The 20,544-nt window shown below is 37.5% G+C and overlaps 1 protein-coding gene across 2 annotated transcripts in view; it reads left to right on the forward strand.

Moving 5' to 3' along the window:
- Positions 1-20,544, forward strand: part of LOC149580743 (uncharacterized) — a 62,608-nt gene that overhangs the window by 24,274 nt on the left and 17,790 nt on the right. Inside the window, exon 2 of one of the 2 annotated variants that reach the window (XM_089793346.1) lies at positions 6,954-7,150. In XM_089793346.1, the coding sequence (XP_089649472.1) occupies positions 6,971-7,150 (180 nt within the window). In that variant the 5' untranslated portion in view covers positions 6,954-6,970. The remainder of the gene's footprint in view (positions 1-6,953; positions 7,151-20,544) is intronic. The other variant, XM_089793355.1, reaches the window with a different exon arrangement.

Genomic DNA, 20,544 nt, shown 5'->3' on the forward strand with positions numbered 1-20,544 from the left:
TTCAATTCCAGGCTGAGCAAGGAAATCAATACCAACCTAGAAGATGAACTATACCTACCTTCCAAGAAATACTCGAATGCCTTCATTCATTCTTGAATGACTTTAAAGAAAGTATCTGTGAGGCTGAAGAAGGAAATTATGCTTGCTGAAGATCATGAATCTACTTTTGTTAAGGGGCATGCATGATAGAGACTATTTACTCAAAGATTTGGAGCAAAAGATTCAACAAGTACAAACTTTGGTGGCACAATTGAAATTGTTGAAAGAAGAATAGAAAAGTGGAGGGGCTAGCATCTTATAGTTCTCTGGTCTTGGTGACTGAGATTTCGTACTGATCCTGAATGGACCAATCCCGTGCCATGACATTAATGAACAACAACGGAGAGTTTTGCATTAAGCTGAAGATAAAGAGTTGAAACCCTTCTTGACATGCATGCAACTGGGACAGATTGAGCGGTTGCCCATTTCTTCAAGGGAGGACGTATTATCAGAGTAGCTTAAAGTTGTCTTTCTTTCAGGTGGTATCTAAAAGAGTTAGATAATGAATTCCGCTATGGGATTGTAGACATAGATAGTTACATCTTGGAGGTGGAGATTAATGCAATTGCCAATCATTCAATAAAGAACCTACAAACAATACACTGTCTGTGCCCTTGCTCTCTTTTGAGTTAGAAACTTTCTTTTTGAAATAGAAGATGAGAATCAAGACCCAGTAGTGGATTTTTTTGATGATACCAATTTCAAATCCAACTAGTCTGAAAAAGAGCTAGAAGTGTGATGGCTGTGGATAAAGTCAATCAACTAGATTCTTTCATAGCTTGGCCCGAATCCTCATCTTTAAAATTTCTTGATCAAGGAGACACGAAGGAACACACAAGAAAGGTTGGTAAGTTTCTATACCCTAAAAAATACTTCGCTGGAGAAAGAAGCTATTCAAACACAATGGGGCCTCTTACAAATGGATGACCGATTAGTCCAAGTGAAGATGAAGCATCAAATAACTTAATTCATTTCAGAAAAGAAGAGCTTCCAATAATCAAGTTTGACCCCATACTTGTAGGATGCCATATTTAGTGGTTACAATCAATGATCATGCAAGAAGAGATTAATTCTCTGTTGACTTGGGAGAGGTGTGCATGGTTCCTTATGTTCCTTTCTTGCTACCTAAGCAAATTTATAATATTATGAAGGTCATGTATGAGGTTGAGAAAATAGCCCTTTATGATCCAAATGTTTATGTTGAGAAATGGCTATTTAGGCACTAGTGTGTTCACAAGTTCTCTTTGCTTTAACTCAGTTTGTTAGTTGGCATTAAATTTGTCATCTGGTGGAACCATGATATGCAACCATGATCCCCTGTTTTGCAAAGGCTCATACTTCTCACAGTTGTCAATGTTTACACAAACCACTTGGAATGTTCTTGGAGGTTTGTCCCTTTTACCTTAGTTTTGCGTAAATAAAATTTTGGGTGTGCTATAGGTGTAGTTGATCTTTGGTTTGTCTAGCATTTGGCTTTGCCCAGTTTCCCTTCACCCCTTATGTAAGTAGCTCCCTGTTTTTTGTTACCCCTTGACTCTGTGGCCCAAGGGACGAGGCACTAATCTTTGTTCAAAATTCTAGGATTCTCTTCGTCCTTCCAATCCTTGTCCGCAATTAGAGCTTCTTGTTACCCCAAAATTTTAAATTTCTGGTTCCCTTTTTAAGATTTAAAATTACTACTTTGTTCAGCTCTTCGTTATGTTTTTGCTCTTCCTAACACTCAGTCTACCTGACTTATTAGACTTTCACACTCAAACTTCGGTTTCCCAAAGTTTAGATTACCCCCAACTTTACCAACTGCTGTAACTCCTTGTTGTCAGATGATTGGGTGAAATCCCTAACTACCTAACCTTTATAGTAGTTGGAAGTATTGAATGAATCCCCAATCATTGGCAATATAGCTCTTGCCACACCAACTCTTGATCGTCAATAAGTTGGGGTAGTGATTGAATGAATGAATGTAGGATTTTAATAATGTCCACGAGGCCAAAGCAGCCAATGGGACCCGCCTGCTAACAACTAGCCTAATCCAGCTGTAATCCTTTGACTAATTCTTCTCTTCTTTGGTGTATTTTGATGATGAAGTTTGCGGTCTTATCTAATTGCTTTTCTTCGAAGAGGTGGTCCATACTGCTGTTTTCTAGGATCTCTGAATACCTGAATCTGATGTCACTGTACGCCGGGCAATCCATGACAAAGTAATGTTCTGTTTCAATTGCTCTTGTGTCACAGAATAGGCAGGTCCTATCTTCCCATTCCTCTTTTGGCACTTTCCATCTACCCGTCTTGCATCTCAACTGGTGAGAACTAGTTCTAAGCTGGGCTATAAGCATTTTGGCCTTCTGCTTAATTGCTGCGCCTAGATACACTTTTTCCTCGTGGATTGAACCTTAGTTTTGCTTACTTGGTTATTTATTCCTGCCGCCCACTGGCTCTTCAATTAGTCAGCGGGATGCATCTTCCAAGGCAAAATCTATTTAATTCCTGGGAAGGTACGACTCTTAAATGGTAAACTAAATGAGGTAAATTTTGTGAGGCAGCAATAAGATTTTTAACTGATAAAAAGTTATTATTATTTGTCAGCAAACCTAAATGAGCTTAAAGTCTGACTATGAAGAGAGGTGGTGACATTTCAGGGCAAAATTTTCATCAACCAAAACATTTTTCTTAAAGATGGGGCTTCTTGCATATAATGGAATGGGGAACAAAGAACCCATGCCTTTCGTGCAACTTGACTTCGATTGGCCTGAGGTAGAACAAATTGATGTCATCTCCCATCTACGCTCAATCACGTGGAAGGAGAAAACCAAGTATGCTGAATATCGCAGGGTAACCTTCATCTTGGAGGAAAATGAGCATGCTGAACTTAACAACGTTTTCATGGAAATACAATTTGAAGCGGATAGAGACCTTGCGCCCAGGGTAGTTTAATATTTCTAATTTTGCATGTATGGAATCTTTTGTAATTAGTGATAGTTTTGAGTGCTAAAACTGTTTTCGTTCTAAGATATTTTCTTGACAGTGATTGCTTTCAAAGACTGTTATTTCAAAATGAATGGTCCTGTTTTTGTATATATATGTTTTTAAAAAATCAAAAGGTGCGGGGGAGGTAGCTCTGAAAGGAAATTTTTGGGAGTATTTTATATCTAACTTTGTGTCGTCTTGTTTTAGTCATCTTTTGATATATATATATATATATATATATATATATATCTATCATAGTTCCAAAAATCGCCCAAAATCGCCGGAATCGCCGATTTGGCGAGTCAATTTGACCAAGCCAATTTTTTATGCCTTGTGAATAGGAATCAGCAATTTTTTGTCATGAATTGCCTGAATCGTCATGCCAAAAATCGCCTGAATTTGCCTCGTGAATTGGCGATCAAAGTGTATATCGATTAATATTGATGGTATTTGCAATATGGTGTATAGTACATTTGTCAATTGGGGTTCATGACACATTGGATGATGTTCACACGTAAAACTTTCTGTTTTAAACTGCACCAGGTCAGTAGACTAGATGGTGCTTACTCTTGTCCCCAAAATCTGCATTTGTATATATATGCCTCTGACCTAAAACTCATGAGTAGTAGTTATGTTTTAGTTTACCAACAAGAAACTTATTGGCAAGGCTTGCACTGCTTTGCCTATTCACTCCAGTTTTTAAAGGTTCAGTCAAGAGCTTAATCTTTTCAGTTTCACAGTTTCCATTGATGCTGACCACCATTATTTCTCCCATTATACCTTGAACTACCAACAGAAATATTATTTGCAAGGCTTGCATTGCTTTGCTTTATTACCCAGTTTTCAGAGGTTCAGTCAAGAGCTTAATGTTTTTAGATTTGCTGTTGATGCCAACCTTCATTATCTCTTCTACTATACCTTACGGTTCTTTAATCTATCTAAATATTTGTCAATTTAAAAAGCTTAACATTTTTGAAGCATTTCTCGATTACAACTTACCCATAGTTAAGAATTTTATACATCAAAGTGCAAACTGCTTGAATGACTCTGAAAATGTGTACACCATTGAATCAAAATTGACAATTAGATTAATTTTAAATTTAGATATTCTTGCCCTTACCTTACTGTAATCATAATGGTTCTTACAATCTGAATTTAGCACTTTGATTTCTATTTACTTCAGCTAGCCTACAATTTACATTTTACATAACATAGTTACGCATGTGATGGATTTTATGTTCCATGTTTATGTATGTTAAGTTTTAACTTCTATTTGATGATGTTATAGTGTGTTTAAGTTATATTCAATAAAGGGTGCATGAAATAAGTTTTAAATTGTTAAAATCTCTAAATTTAAAGGGTTTTTTTCAAATTTGCCGATTCATCGCTGATTCATGGGCGATTCACGATTCAATTCGGCCTTGCCGATTCCGATCCGATTCTGATTCTCATTACTTTGATATATATATATATATATATATATATACATATATGTTTGTTATATTCTTTTTGTGTTATGAATCAAACATTGTGTTATGACAGTCTTTCTCATGGTGCTTGTCTATCTAATTTGGTTGCAAATGCTCTTCTTTGGAAACTTTGCATTCTAGAGTACTTATCCATTTGGGGTTAGAAAGATCCAGCCTCTCTCTTTTCTATGTGCTATCTAATGGAATGTGCTTTGTATCATTTAATCTTCCCTTTACCCTGCCTGTAAATTTATTTTACGTGTCATGGTTATGTGTGGGTGTTAGTTTTCCTTTCCTGCTTTCTGGTCCAAAGCATACCTTAGAAAATTGAATTATATGAATATCATAAGAGGGAGCTTTACCTCCTAAATTTAGAGGAAGATCATCCATTCAAGAGATCTCTCCAACTGTTGGTTCCCAATTCCTCCATTTGGGCATAGTGAGTCATTTTTGAAAGTTATTTTAGGACAAAAATCTGAACTAACAGGAGGAATGTTTAGAAGCTTCATCTGGATTGGAGAAAATGGGCAAAAGTCTAGAAACGATGACGTAAAACCCAAGGAAGCTTTGCCCCAAAGCCATGGGCCTCTTTTGATTGGAAAGTAATAGTATCCTTGCTTGAAGGGGATTTACAGATAACTAGGAGTCACCCTTTTGCAAACAAACAATTAGTAGATCCCTTCTACTCGAATGACTTTTAGTGGAGAGTGAGCCATTCATGAAGCTTTGCTAGAGTGGGCCAAAAGTTTTGAAATTAGCAGATAAGAGTGACTTGCTTAGGCACTCTTATTGCTTAGTCACCCAAAAATCAGTCGTTGCATATGCTCCGAGTTATGTCTTTATCCAACATGGGCTCCAATTTCAATAGTGCTAAAATTCCTTGGAATATGAAGACCTTACTGATTACAAACTCCATATTGGCAAAGCTGGAATCATTGTCATCTTCAGTGCCCTTTTTTGGGTTTAATCTGTCTCAACCTTATAGTCCAAACATGCTCATTTAACTATCTACTTTATTTTATTTTTCAGCCACTTTTGAAGTCCTAAAATTAGGGAGCTAGTGTCATACGTTGCTATGTTGGAACTATGTCAAATTTCTATTATGAGAATGACAGTTACTAGTTTGGTGGAAGTCATGTGAAGAGTTGTTTTTTGGTAGTTGATGTTTGTGGTGGAGTTCACTTTTGACAAGTGGTGTGAGGTAGGTGGAGTTATGCTTTGTTGCATTGGAAGTTGCTATCTACAACTGTGTCATGGGTTCAGCAAGTTGACATAACATGCCTCTTTGGCATTGGAGTTGGTTTTGGAAACCATGGGCACTTTCTGGATGTGTTGAGCTCGATAAATATGTGGTTTCTTAGTTTATTTTGTATGATAGGTTGGATATCTTCCAAGAAGCTTTTATGTGCCAGATATTTGCTAGAATTCTCTATTGCTATATTTACTCTTGAAGAGCTGGCTCTAGGTATTGTATTGTAATTGTTGTCGTTTTTCATAATACAATTGAGTTTGGCTTTTGGAGTGTTTTTTTCCCGAAAGGACTTTTTTCCATGTATATCTATTTTTAAATCTGACGTTACATGCGTTTATATGATTGCAATAATTTAATGGTTTGTAAGAATTTTTTTGCATGATTTCTCGTGTTAGATTTGGCATTTGGAAGCATTTATTCCGCATTTGGCTTCCTTGAAGACTCACCCTTAAATTTGGGTTTTATCTGAAGTAGATAAGTTGTCACTTTAAGTTGATGTGCTCAGATGGAGAACCTGTCAATGTTCTTGTCATATCACTTGATATATGTAGGGAAACATTTGATAAATAGATGGTGTCTTAGAACGAAATGAAATGGCTGTGGAGTTGTTTGGAGAAAAGCGTGGACCTTTCACATTCTCAGGAATCCATCATTGTCAGTGAGCTTGTCTGTGTCTTTAGCTATTACCAGATCTGTCATGGGTGAAAGCTTTGGTGAAGCCATTTTGAGGGTTTAGGAAATTATATCAGCCAAGAGGGGATTTTTGGGAGTAACTGAAGCATTTGTCAGATGTGGCTTCTTCTGACATGTTCAATTTGTTTTTTGTATATGACCCTTTTGTTGATAAACTTGTGTTGGTAATGCTTATCTGATACATGCCCACACAATTGAAAAGAGACCCATGCGGGTAATGATCATAGGTTTAAACTATTTGCCTGGGTTTTTTGTAAGAAAATACAATTGGAGATTATCATATCATAAGGCTGTTTTTCTTTGTTCATTCAAACCTCATGATGATTTGGCTTGCCTGCTTCAGTGTCTTACCACTTTATCTTTTGTGGGCCTTCATGATAGAATATGACTGCAGGCTGTGTGGGTTTGTTGACTTTTCTTTGATTGGTTCAGTCTCTATTTCCTTTGTAAATTATGGGTATTGCATAATTGAATATGCTGCAACTTAATAGTAGATATGTTAAATATGGTTAAGTCTAATGAATAATGGTTGACAGATCAGCTGTTGGCAAGAATGGGTGGAGGCCATGGCCCTCTTCCTGAGGGAAAATACCCAGGGTACCCAACCAATGTGTGGACTATGACTGGAGGGTGGTTTTGTAGACCTAAGCACTGGAGGCGTAACACTGCAATTGCAATGGCTGGAATCTTCCTTGTCTGTATTCCCATTGCAATGAAGTCAGCAGAGCTGGAGGTTTGAATTTAACCTTCAATTTATACTATTATTTGGCTAATTTGAGTTTTTTTTTCGCTTGTTTGTTTTTGTAAAATTTGGGTTTGGAAGATAAAGGGGAGATGATTGATACCATATTAATAAATGTGGGTTCCACCAGAACCAATCATTTTGAAGAGGCTTATCACTAATGCTGTTATCAGCACAAACAAATTCTGACAGACACATAAAATTACTTCAAAGTGGAGATGGTTCAATGTATGTAGGTTTGTATAAATTGCTGTTGTCTTCTTTGTCTCAATCCAATCCAAACCCTCGGTGAAACAGAATCCTCCATAATAATTCTTGGAGGCTTATCTTCATCTTTATTAACTTTCAAAACTGCATCAAACTTGGGCTTGATGCTTTTCAAAATATAAGGGTGAAGACACCACTTGACAGTTTCTACCCCACACAAATCTTTGCAAAGCTTGTAACTGGACTAGAGTTCTTAAGCACTGGATAGTGTAACTAATGGTTTGGGATCCTTTCCTTTCTTGTGCTTAAGGGTTCCAAACCTTATGAATGCTAGTGGTTTTAGAAGCTTTAAGGGGCCCCTAATCATTTAAAACAATATAGATATAATCCTGGTTGAAATTAGTTTTCTCTATTCCTATAGCACCTATATACCTTCATGATTTAATTTCAATCACAATTTTGAGGAGATTTGCCTAAACTACCCTTCTAATTAAAGGTAAACAAAAATATAGGATGTAGTGTACCGACCCACCCTTTTATGTTCTAGGTACTGGTGGGTCCACCTACCCACACTTGGAAAATGATTAATTCGTGCCTGAGTTGATGTCCAAACCATCTCAGAATGGTAGTCTTCTCGTTTGTGAAATATTTATCTATTTTTTGGTGATTAAAGAGGTCTGTTAACATTCCACACTGTTGATGAACATGGGTTAGAATTTTGTTTTTAGTAGTTGCTGCTCCAGTTTATTTTGAAGCAGATATCTTTTAGCTTTCTGTCGAGTCTCAGATTTGGATTTGTAGGGTTTAAAGTCACACAGCATTACATTATCTATATAAAAATACAACAGCAGCATGCATGCGTGCATAAGAGACTCGTTTATTTACATGTAAGTCAAGTACCATGCAGCCTTTCCCCTGATTTGTCGAGTGACAGTCCTTTATAATCCTCAATTCCGACCTTTTTTCTGCCCCCCCTATATGCCTGCCCTTTATTTCTAAACCATTCAGTTATGACAACTTCATCAAAGTTCCACCCCTGAGGTTGTTATATGCTCGCTCATTTTTGGAATTTAACATCATATTCACTGAGTCCTACATGCATCATTGTTCTAAGGCCTTTAGGCCCAGCGACTGTCAATGGCATGCATATGTTCCATAAGATCATATTTGTCACATACTATACACTTTGTTGTTTGTTAATGATCTGTACCCATTTTCACATGCCATTTTATATATTAAACATGTGGCAAGACAGTCAGAATAGTGGTATTAATATTAATAGTTTGGCATACACTTTTGCGTTGCTTGCAGTAGTTTATGACATGAAAATTTCCAAGTATTAAGAATACCATATCCCAACAAATCTGGATTTTAAACCTGGCTTAGATTAAACATGATTTTCATCATTTCTGATGCATATGAAGTTATGAACGCTTACAACTTACAATGTTTTTAAAATGACCCACTTAAGTATTGATACTTGTCTCTGTCTTGAGGAAGCTGAGCAGTCACTTTTTAATTCTCCGTTGACAGATTTTATTAACCTGTGTTTAATATTGAAATCAACAAGTGACTATGGCTTTTTTATTCCACAGATAAGAAACAAAGACTCAAGCTACAGCATGAATGATAACTATAGAAATGCCAAATAGGAGTTACACATGGTTATTTTGTATGATTAATTTATATAGGTAGTATCTGAGAGAGTGAAACTGGCCAAGTAGCATTTATGTAACTTTCAGAAAAGCTTAATTACCCTATTGTACTCTTTGGTTTCTAGCATCTTATGTTCAGTTTGGTAGTTCCTGAACATGTATTCAATTCCTGTTTTGTTTTAGTTGTTGAAGGGTTCTTAGTTTCTGGTTTGCTAGGTTTAACTTTAAATTATTTGGTCAGGATCTATTGACCACAAAAAACTCCTTCCATAAGATGATGCGTTAACACAAGCTTCTGTCACCTGTTTATGATTGTCCTTGGTCAAAGGGTCTGCAATTGTTTACTGACCTCTTGAAGATCCTGCTAAAAATAGCTCAATATTGACTGGCGTAATGTATTGTTTGGTGAGTTGTGATGATCATATATCTAAATTTATATATATATAGTTTTTGTTCTCTTCTGAATTCTTTCCTTTTTCAGGCTTGGAAGACATAAAGACGTGTTTCAACTTTCATTGTCAATAAAGGAAATCTCGTAGCTTCTATAGAGAAGTCACAATTTATTTTTGTTGATATTCACTCTTTTGTTATCTGAGTCTATGGCTGAGATAAAATTCCCATTTGCTATTAGAGACATGATTAACCTAATGTCTAACCTAGAGCTCCTGGGTGGCAACTTTCATATCACTGTCATCAACATTGGCCTGTTACAAATTGTTTATTTTTGTCACCCTGAAGCTTTTATCTTTTTCACTGCAGGCTGGCAGAACGAAGGCTTTGATGCCAATTGTAATGTCCCCTTTCAGATGTACCTTATCATCTAAGTTGCCGGTTCAGATGCGGGTTTGAGTTTTGGATTCAACATTCGCTCAATTATTTTTGGCCTGGGCTCTGGTTCGTTTTGGGTTTATCCATACAAGATTATTTAATTATTTTTTTAATATATATGTAAAAATATGCTGCAGCAAATAATTTCATACACCACTACGCTAATATAGCAACTGAGCAAAATACACCACTACATATATTAATGGTTTAGTTCAAATGACATAACAAATGTCAAAATACACCACCATATCAATGATTCAGTTCAAAAAAAGTAATGTCAACATTACTAATCAGTCATGTGATCAAATATCATCAAAAATCATCATAATTATGCAGCTACAGATTAGATGCACAATTAGTGACATTAGCATCAGTAGTCTTAGGCACAGCCTCAGGATCAGCCTTAACATCACTATCTCACGATCACCATCGTCAATTGCAAGTGCATCAAAATGGGGTTCGAACTCCGTAGATTGTGGTTCAACATCCCAATGTTTTGCCTCCCCTTTTTTGTAAGTATTCTCTTTGTGAGGTGTGAGCCTGAGGTTTGAATGGGCAAAGACCGAATTATCTGCCTTCTTGGAGTTTAGTCAGTTGCATTTTATTGAGTGGATGAAGGAGTATGTGCTCCAATTCCTCTCAGATGATGAACTAGCAACCTATCAAGATTTACAAATTTGAAATTATAGAGTGAAGAGTTTTGAATATTTATCAACAAGAAATTATAAATTAGAATCTTAAGATTAAAGAACTTACCTGTGATAATATTTTGATGGCAATGGGTTGCAAGTGCTGGCACATTTGTCCATGGAAGTACCACCATTTATGAGCATCAACATTGTTTTTCTCTTCAAGAGCTTCAAGACCACAATCATCGTTGCTCGTAGAACTCATAAATTCAGACTTCACTACAAGTTGTAGGTGCTCGGGAAAGAGTCATCAAAGTGCTGCCTTGTACCCTTGAGCAACTTTAGGATCTTTGTATGGGGCAACTCTAGTGGTACTCCCTTTGAGGACCGATTGGCTATAGAACTTGGGGCTCAATGCAAAGACAAGTAGATGCAAAGGGGTAGTCATTTTGTTCCATCTCTATACAATGATTACATGCAGCTACTTGAAGAAATTTTCATCAAGATCTTCTTCTCTCTTATTTATGATATTTTTAATATCCTCAATCATGGAGTCAATGCCATCATATACCTCACGCAAGCAAGGGCTACCCATGTTAGTGTATCAGATCATGCTCAATATAGACTTGGTGATTCAGAAGGTGCCCAACACGATACCACCAAGAGTCCTAGTATCAAGGCCTTAATGGTAGTTACCTTGGCAGTATTTGATTGCTTCCATATGCTCCAACTAGCACTAATTACCATTCTAGACAATGCCTCTTTAACGTTGACAAGGTGCCTCAAAACTGTTGATGTATAGCATCTGTAGAAGTAATCTGTCATATGCAAACTTGTATCATACTTATCTGAGAATCATTATTGTTGTTCTCTCTCTCTCTCTCTCGTTCACACACACACACACACACACACACACACATATATGAGTTGTTAATGATTTCAATGAACATGCAATTGATACTATTGATGACAGATTAGATAATTGACAGACTGCCTTGTATTATTGCCGATGGCAGTGATGTATGTTGATGGCATTGTCGACTACTTGTATCAAGCAGTGTTGATTTAGTATTAACTAATCATTAGTTATGCCCCGTAGAGGCATGACCCTTGGCCATGTAGAGTCATGAGTCTACGGGTCATAACCGTTCACACTTATATATATCAAATGCAGATCGATAGGAATGACATCTATTCATGGCATCTCAAACCCAACGATCTGCATAACAAACATTACCAATACTTTTAGTACTTCTCTACGATCTAATCTGCAGGATCGTTATCATATACAATATACATTCCATATTAATCAGCAACATACAAAGAAGTAGATTCTATATATAAGCAATTCAAAGATCACCATTATTTGAAGAACGACTCTACACTACTGTGGTATAAGTAAGAGTATCTATTATTCCCATATTTATTGTAATAGTTTTATCTATCAAAGATGCACAAAACTAACATGGTATCAGAGCCATTCTGATAAGAAAAGCTATTACTCAGAATTAAAATCTAAAATCTCAGATTTTTTCAAAAGCTAAATTATATTATTAAAATGGTGAATCATGTGAGACTAGAAGATAGGCTTGAGGGTGCATCTAATTTCTCATCATGGAAAATTAGAGTAATGATAATATCAAGGGAAATGGAATTAGACGAATATATTGAAACAAACATATCCATGCTTGAAAATGAATCAAAGAAAGTAACATCGGAAAGACATAATAATAAAGCAATGAAAATTATAATAGATTCTGTAAAAGATCATATTCTTCCATCCATCTCTAGTCTCAAGACTGCATTTGAGATTGTAAGAATTTGCCTAAGGGCAAAATTCACCCAGGAACTAAGAACTCAAACACAAGCACAATTGTAGACTAGAAAGAGAGAGTATGATCAGAATGACAATATATTCATTCAATATGCATTGTTCAAGTACACTAGGAGTGCCTGTATATAAAGGCCTTTGAGATACATCTAGAATGCTTCGTAATCAGCAACATGATATGTCATACAACCAGGCACATGTCCACAAGAAATGGGTTATCCTCCATTAAGCACAGAAGTAAGTGGGGTGATGAGAGAATAAGCCTACAAGGTGTGACATGCAAATTAGGGTTGTAGACACCATGGGCTAAAATAGAGTTGCGTACTCCTGTGTTGTCAACATGACAACTCAAAAAGGTGCGCAAACTCTTAAGTGTCTCACAAAATAAAATAATAAAATAATGCATTAACCTAAGTAAACTTAAGTAAATACTTATTTACACCAACACCCCCCCTTAAGTGCAACTTAGGGGAATGCCTTTAAGCTTACGAAAACTAGGATGAAATGCATGATGGGTCTCGGCTACTAGGCCATGTTAGGTACCCATGTACATAATGAAATGCAATCTCTCATAAGGCAAAGAAAGAGGGAAAACCTCATGGGAAAAACCCTCCCCCAAAAAGAGAGATAAATAGGGATGCATGGATGGAAGGAGTAGTCAAGACCCCCCCATTATGACATAGATCTAGTATATACAAAAGTTAAGGAGAGAGTCAAAACCTCATAAGAGGAAAAAGTCCCCCCCATAAGAACGAAGAGGAAGAGAGACAAGGTAGCCCCTCCCCCCCCCCCCCCCCCCCCAAATGAAGAATGCCGACAAGTGAAAGCTGCTTTGAGGAAGAAGCTGGTCCAAGAATGTTGGATGCTGTTCCTCTCCTTAGGAAGAAACAAAGGCAAAGGTACAATCCTGAAGATGTATGGTGGCCCTGAAACCTACTCAAGTATCCTTGTGCTGATGCTGGTGGTCGCCCCTTCCAACTGTGCTGAAAAGAACGAATGCAGATCTAGCAAGGATGTCTGTTGAACCTGTTCCAATGAACCATCTGTCTCCTCAACTGACAAAGAGACTTCCTCCAATTGCTGTACATAAGGATCCACAATCACGCCAACCTGTAAAGATTGATCATGTAAAGAATGGACATGAGGGTCAGAGTGAGCCCTTGCAACAACTGTAGAAGGATCATCGTCATCAATGAGAAGATGCAAATCGTCAAGGCTATCTCCCAAGTCAACTGAAGTTGGAGTTGGAAGACGAGATGTACCATGTTGTGTTGGACCTTTCACTGTGGCAATATAAGCATGTGGATTGGACTAATGATTTGACCTTTCACTACAACTATCGATAGAACCCCATGTGTCCGAATTTGTTGAAGCACTATTGTTGGTGTCACTATTAGTTTCCATTGTGTATGAAGTGCGAAGAGGATTAGAGGATAAGCTAGGTGAACTTTCCTCAAAGTGAACATCCTTCTCCACAAAAATCTCATGAGTCTCTGGATCCATTAGTTTGTAAGCTTTAGCATTGTCTTCATATTCGATGAAAGTACAAGCCCTAGGTGTCGGTGCCTTGCAACTCCTGGAAGATAGATTAACTCATGTTGGACAACCAAAGACTCAAAAGTGACTCACAACTAGTTTTCTGCTGCACCATGCCTCAAAAAGAATCTTCTCGTCTAAGGCATTATGAGGAGACCTGTTAAGTATGTGAGTGGCACTGCTAATGGCTTCAACTTCAAGTGTTGGATCAAGAGACTTGGCTTTAATCATGCAACTTGCCATGGTTTTGAGAGTCCTAATCCTCATAGCTGCAACATCTGTCTTATGCAGACTGAATTCTGGTGGATTCTGAAGACCAATTCCCTCAAGTCTGCAAAAGTCTTTAAGTCTTTTGTCTACATATCTGTTCTCATTGTCCACCCTTAGTACCTTGATGGCTTTTCTTGACTTGTGTTCAACACGAGTCTTAAAGTCTTTAAGCTTATGAACCACTTCACTCTTATGATGAAGGAAGTAGACCCAAGTGAATCTTGAAAAGTCATCAACAAATGTGAGGATGTAGTGGCCTTGGCTGATTGAAGTCACTGCAAAGGGTCCTGCTAAAACCATGTGAACCAACTGAAGAACAACTAGTGCTCTAGAAGACTTCCTTTTATCATACTTCTCCTCGAGATACATATCCACTAAACATGATGAACACTCTCCCTTAGAAAAGTTGATATTAGGTAGACCTTTAATTATGTGTTTTGAGCAAAGTTGCTGAAGATGGCGGAAGTCAAGGTGACCAAACCACTCGTGCTATAGGTTGATTTGTGAAGTAGAGTGAGTCAACAAGGCTTGAGAAAGAGACTTAGGCACAAAGTGGGAGAAGGAATAAAGCCTCTTGTCATCATTGACTTTTCCCACTACAACCAATGAATCATCTCTAAGACTGCGCACCATCACTGAATCTGGAAGGAACTTAACTTTATGACCATCTCCAAGGTGAGTGATTTGGTAAACTGAGAGGAGATGAGAGCTAAGGTTTGGAATGTAGAGAACATCTTTGAATTCCCCATTTTCCATTTCCACATGTCCTTTTCCTTCAACTTCCATTTTAGTATCATCTCCCACAGAGATGTGTGGTACCTTTGATTACTTCAATGAAGAAAAGTCTCCCTTTGAAGAACCCATATGATAGGAGGCACTTGAGTCAAGTATCCATTCCGAAGAACTTGTGTTTGCCATAAGTGCTTGACCTTTACCCTTTGAAGAGGTTGGAGTTGAATCCTTGGAAGTACTTGGCACTTGAATCTTGTTCTTCTTGAGTAGGTTTTCCAACTCATCGATTCTTTTTGTTTTGCAATGATGCTCATCATGATTTGGCTTTTTGCAATATGCACAAAAAAGTTTGTCCTTCTTGTCATTACTTCCCTTCTTGTTGGAAGAAGAACCACCTTGTTGTGAGGAGGTTTGTTGCGTCTCAGATTGTGATTTCTGCTTCCATTGCTTCTTCTTGTTGTTACTTTTCCCTCCTTGACTTGATTGGTGCTCATCACTAGCCACCAAGGCTTTGGTCTTTGATGACTTGAGAAGTCCTAAATCCATCAAGTGAGATTGTTCGACAATCAACATCTTTGCAAAGGCATCAAATGAAGGCTTCTGGTAAGCAGATCCCATGGTCAACCTGTGAGTATTGAAACTTGAAACAAAGGAAGCATACTCTGAAGGTAGCCTCTTCAGGATGTGATGAATCAACTTGTCATCCTTCATGGGATTTCCACAATCTTTAAGAAGTGCCCTATAGTCATTGGCTTTGTTGATGTAATCCTGAATTGTGTCAAAGTCCTTTGGATCCAAGAGAAGTATATCATCCTCAATCTGAAATCCCTTTTCTTCATCCACCTTACCATACAATGATTTAAGTTTATCCCAAGCTGCTTTGGATTCTGTACAACTGGCAATGTGAAAGAAGAGATCTCCATGTACACAACTCCTGATAATTCCTAAAGCCTGATGGTCTTGTCTTTTCCATTCAATGAGTTCTTTAGCATCAATAGGTTTAGTAATAGTACCATCAACATAAAGACTATATCCTTTTTCCATTAATCTACTCCAAGCAATATCTTTCCATGTAGAATAGTTGCGTGAAGTTAGAGGTAGACATTTAAAACCCATGATGTAGAAAATCAAAAGAGCACAAAAGAGACACAAGAATGCAGTACACCCCCCCCCTTTTCACTCAATCAAAAGACCCTCCAAAAAAAGATGCTTTTGGCACTTTATAGTGCATATACAATGGGCCATTTGTCAAAATGAACAAAGTGAACTTTTTGATTTTGCTTTTACAACTACCTTTTGAGGCTCAAATCTGTCACTAAGCACTATAGCTCAGGTATACAACAATTCTGGAAAGAAATCAAAGCTTTACAATGCAGAAAAAGCCCTAGTTTTGAAAGTGAGAATTTTGTTCACATAACCCTAGAATTTGACTTCAGATCTGAAAAGTAGACGAAAAATAACGCACTTTCAAAAAAACAGAACTTGAAAAAATGATCAGATGTGCTCGTACGGAGTGTTTGAAGTTGCATAACACAGGATTATCCAGGTATAGTTGCCAAAAAACGCAATTTCTGAACAATCTTTGCACCAAACTAGAAAACAACACCACCACTTGAAAATTTAGGAAATTCTATCCAATTTCAAAAAAATCGCACTTGAATCAGAGTCCGGACGTCCAAGTTATTGGCTCACAAAGTCAGGTTGCCAAATCAAAAAGCAATCTGGAGAGGGGTCTGGTAGAAAAATTGCGATATTAAATTTGACGGTCAAACGAATGTCGCAACAATTGTAAATCGCTTGGTTTTGACAGTTAGATGGCCGTCAATTTTAACATAGCAAAATGTTGACGCATGCAAAAAATGGGCCCCCTACTGACGTGGTAGGGTGACACGGTGTCCATGCTATATGGAATGACACGTGGCAAATTTCCATACTGCTGACGTGGCACAGGTGGCAGTCTGCGTGTCTTAACACGTGGCAAGAGGTAGATGTGTCACTATATTCGTTGTCCATGTGACCGTTGTGTGAATCATTTGGTGAATAGGTGTCTGCGGGTGGTCTGTCTAGTCAAAGGTCCACGTGGCGGCCACTGGACTCCTGTGTGGCACACTGCTGGCTAGGGGAATCCGAGGTGGGCAGGGGTTCACGTGGTACTTGGTACAACTTGCGTGGCAGAGGCGAAGACTTCCAAAGGTAGACGCAAGGCGCTGTGTACAAGGGTCTGCGGGCGAGAATGCTTCCAAGGACGACGTGTGTCAAAGCATTGTGCAAATGCAGGTCGTCGGAGGAACTACGGAGGGCGGCAAAGTTTTTTGCGACCGCCAGGGTTGTGAATGTGGAAGCGGGCCGGAGACTGAATGCTGTTCATCGGAATATGCTGTTGTGTTCTGGTACCTTTGCGGGGCGGTGGGATTTTAAAAGTTTAATCCCACATGCAATGCGGGGCGGACTATGACATGTTTAAAAACCTTCTCTCTGTAGTGTTAAAACAAAGGGCTGCCGGAGTATAGACTTAGCTGTCGGTGGGTATTGACTGCTTGGTTGGAGTTGGAGACTTGCCGAATTTGTCCGCCAGTTAAGCTGTGTGGTGTTCGAAAAGTATTGGAAATTATGAGATACCCGCTGCGATAAAATATTCCCTACACCAAAAAAATAATGCTTCCAAATGGTAGAGCCGGGGTTTCACTGCCCGGTTCTGCTAAAATAATTTCTCTATTGGGTGCCCAAAAGGCAAAATTTTTTTTCGAGAATTTTGACGAAAAATTACAGAGAAATAAAAAAAATGTAAATTCGAATAATTAATTAAATCTGCAAAAAATGACCATAATTGAACTGCAAATCGGGGCCTCCGAGTGTCGATTTGCAATTTTTTTTGCCTCGGTCGACTTTGGGCCAAGGTAGCCAAGTTTATAGTTGATCTTCACCGAATCAGCGTTCCGGACACAATGGCGAGGTCAGATCTGGCTATAGACGCTCCCAATTTCTACAGTACTCCGGATTCGGGTTGAGGTGTTGAAGCAACAATGGTCTCGAATGGCTATGTGATGAGAAAATCTCCAAGCTTTGATACCATGTAAGAATTTGCCTAAGGGCAAAATTCACCCAGGAACTAAGAATTCAAACACAAGCACAACTGTAGACCAGAAAGAGAGTATGATCAAAATGACGATATATTCATTCAATATGTGTTGTTCAAGTACACTAGGAGTGCCTGTATATAAAGTCCTCTGAGATACATCTAGAATGCCTCGTAATCAACAACATGATATGTCCTACAACTAGGCACATGTCCACCAGAAATGGGTTATCCTCGATTAAGCACGGAAGTAAGTGCAGTGATAAGAGGATAAGCCTAGAAGGGTGTGACATGCAAGTTAGGGTTGTAGACACCATGGGCTAAAATAGAGTTGCGTACTCCTGTGTTGTCAACATGACACCTCAAAAAGGTGCGCAAACTCTTAAGTGTCTTACAAAATAAAATAATAAAATAATGCAAAATAATGCATTAACCTAAGTAAACTTAAGTGTAAATAGTAAATACTTATTTACACCAACAAAGATGTTCTCCACTATTTGAGATACATTTGAAATCAACAATACTAGTAGATTATTAACCCTAAAGCAAGATCTATTATATATAAAGATGAAAAATGGAGAATCTATAACTTCATACATTTTAAGGATTTTTGAACTAAAAGACCAACTTGCAACAATAGAAAATTGAGTTGATGACAAAGAACTCAACATGATAGCACTAAGAGGTCTTCCTCTATCATGGGAAAGATTCATTCGAGGTTTAAGCTCTTGACCCGAACTCCCTAAATTTGATTTGTTAAAGAATGAATGCATACAAAAAGAATCTAGATTAGTCTCAAGAGGACTAAGTACAAATCAAGAGGGAGAAGTTCAAGCACTTCATGTGAAATCAATCAAGAAAAGAAAATTCAAATACAACAAAAGGGAATCTAACAAATCATATAAGTAATGTGATTGGTCCAAAGTTAGATGTTTTAAATGTGATAAAATTGGTCACTCTCATAACTTCTGCTTTGAAAAGAAGAAAATTCAAGCAGCCTTAGTAGAAATCAAAAAAGAGGGTGTAGAGAAAGAAGAAAGAAGAAAGAGAAAACTATGCCTTTTACTTAGCCCTTTCAAGTGAATTAAACTCAAGCCACAACCCTTGGATCATAGACAATGGAGCATCCAGGCACATCGTCGGTTTTAAAGACAAATTTGAAACTTTCTCTAAACAATCCTCAGAAGAAGTTACCATTGGAGATAACACTACTCATCCTATCAAAGGAATTGGTTCCTGTTCAATTTACCTAAATTGAAGTATTACCCTACAACTCAAAAATGTTTTATATGTATCAGGAATAAATAGAAACCTAGTCTCTATTTCTAGTCTTGCTGATCAAGGATTTAGAATCACATTCCAAGAGGACAAAGTTCTATCTTGGCCCAAGAACTCTAATATTAAAAAAGCCATTTCCATTGGATTTATAGATGGAAGTCTTTTTAAACTTTGTAATAATCAAAACCTAGCTTTTAGTCATGAAGCTTCAAATTCCACCGAAATTTGGCATAGGAGGCTAGGTCACCTTCACTATCATACATTGTCATCGATAGGAAAAATCGTAAAAGGTTTACCTAATCTCGAAATTGATCACTTAAGTATTTGCAAAGGATGTGCTTTAGGCAAAAATACTAAACAATCATACCCTAAAAGTGTTCACAAATCTAAATCCATTCTTGAACTAATCCACATTGATCTTTGCGGTCCTATGTCTGTACATTCTCTTAACGTTTTCTTCTTCTCTGTAATTTTTATTGATGATTACTCTAGAAGAACTTGGGCCTATTTTCTCAAATAGAAGAATCAGCTAAAAGTTTTATCAAAATTCAAAGAGTTCAAAGCCTTAGTTGAAAATCAGTCAGGACTAAGGTCAGACAATGGAGGTGAATACATCTCTGATATTTTTAAGAATTTTTGCATTATTGTTGGGATTAAGAGGGAGTTTTCTGCACCTTATAATCCTCAACAGAATGGAGTTGCTGAACGTAAAAATAGATCAATTGTTGAATCTGCCAGAGCAATGATGCACGATCAAAACCTTCATACTTCCTTCTGGGCTAAAGCATCTAACACTGCAGTCTACATTCAAAACAGATGTTCACACTCACTATTAGAGAACACCACTCCAGAGAAAGTATTCACGGGCATTAAACTTAATCTAAGCGATCTAAGAATATTTGGATGTCTAGTTTATATCCACATTCTTAAAAAGAAAAGAACAAAACTAGAACCTTCCGGAAAGAAGGGGATACTTATTGGATATAGTGAAATAACAAAAAGATACATGGTCTTCATTCCAGGTCAAAGAACAATTGAGATTAGCAGAGATGTGAAATTTGAAGAAGATATTGCCTTTAATATTTCTAGAAATAGTGATGAATCCATTATTGAATCTATTCCCAAAATAGATGAAAATCTACAAGCAGAAATTAAGAGGGAGAATGATATTGAACCATCTTCTTCCACTACGTCTAATCATGAAGATTCTGAAAATGTCAACTATAAAAAGAGGCCACTTTGGGCGAGGAAAATGATAGAAGAAAATCAGGTTGAACTTAATGAAGTGATTTGAGAAAGCAAAAGAACAAGAAATCAATCATGTTATGTTACATTATTAACTG

Source organism: Cupressus sempervirens, chromosome 1, assembly GCF_028749045.1.
Source record: "Cupressus sempervirens isolate cs-2001-9-10 chromosome 1, ASM2874904v1, whole genome shotgun sequence".
NCBI lineage: Eukaryota > Viridiplantae > Streptophyta > Pinopsida > Cupressales > Cupressaceae > Cupressus > Cupressus sempervirens.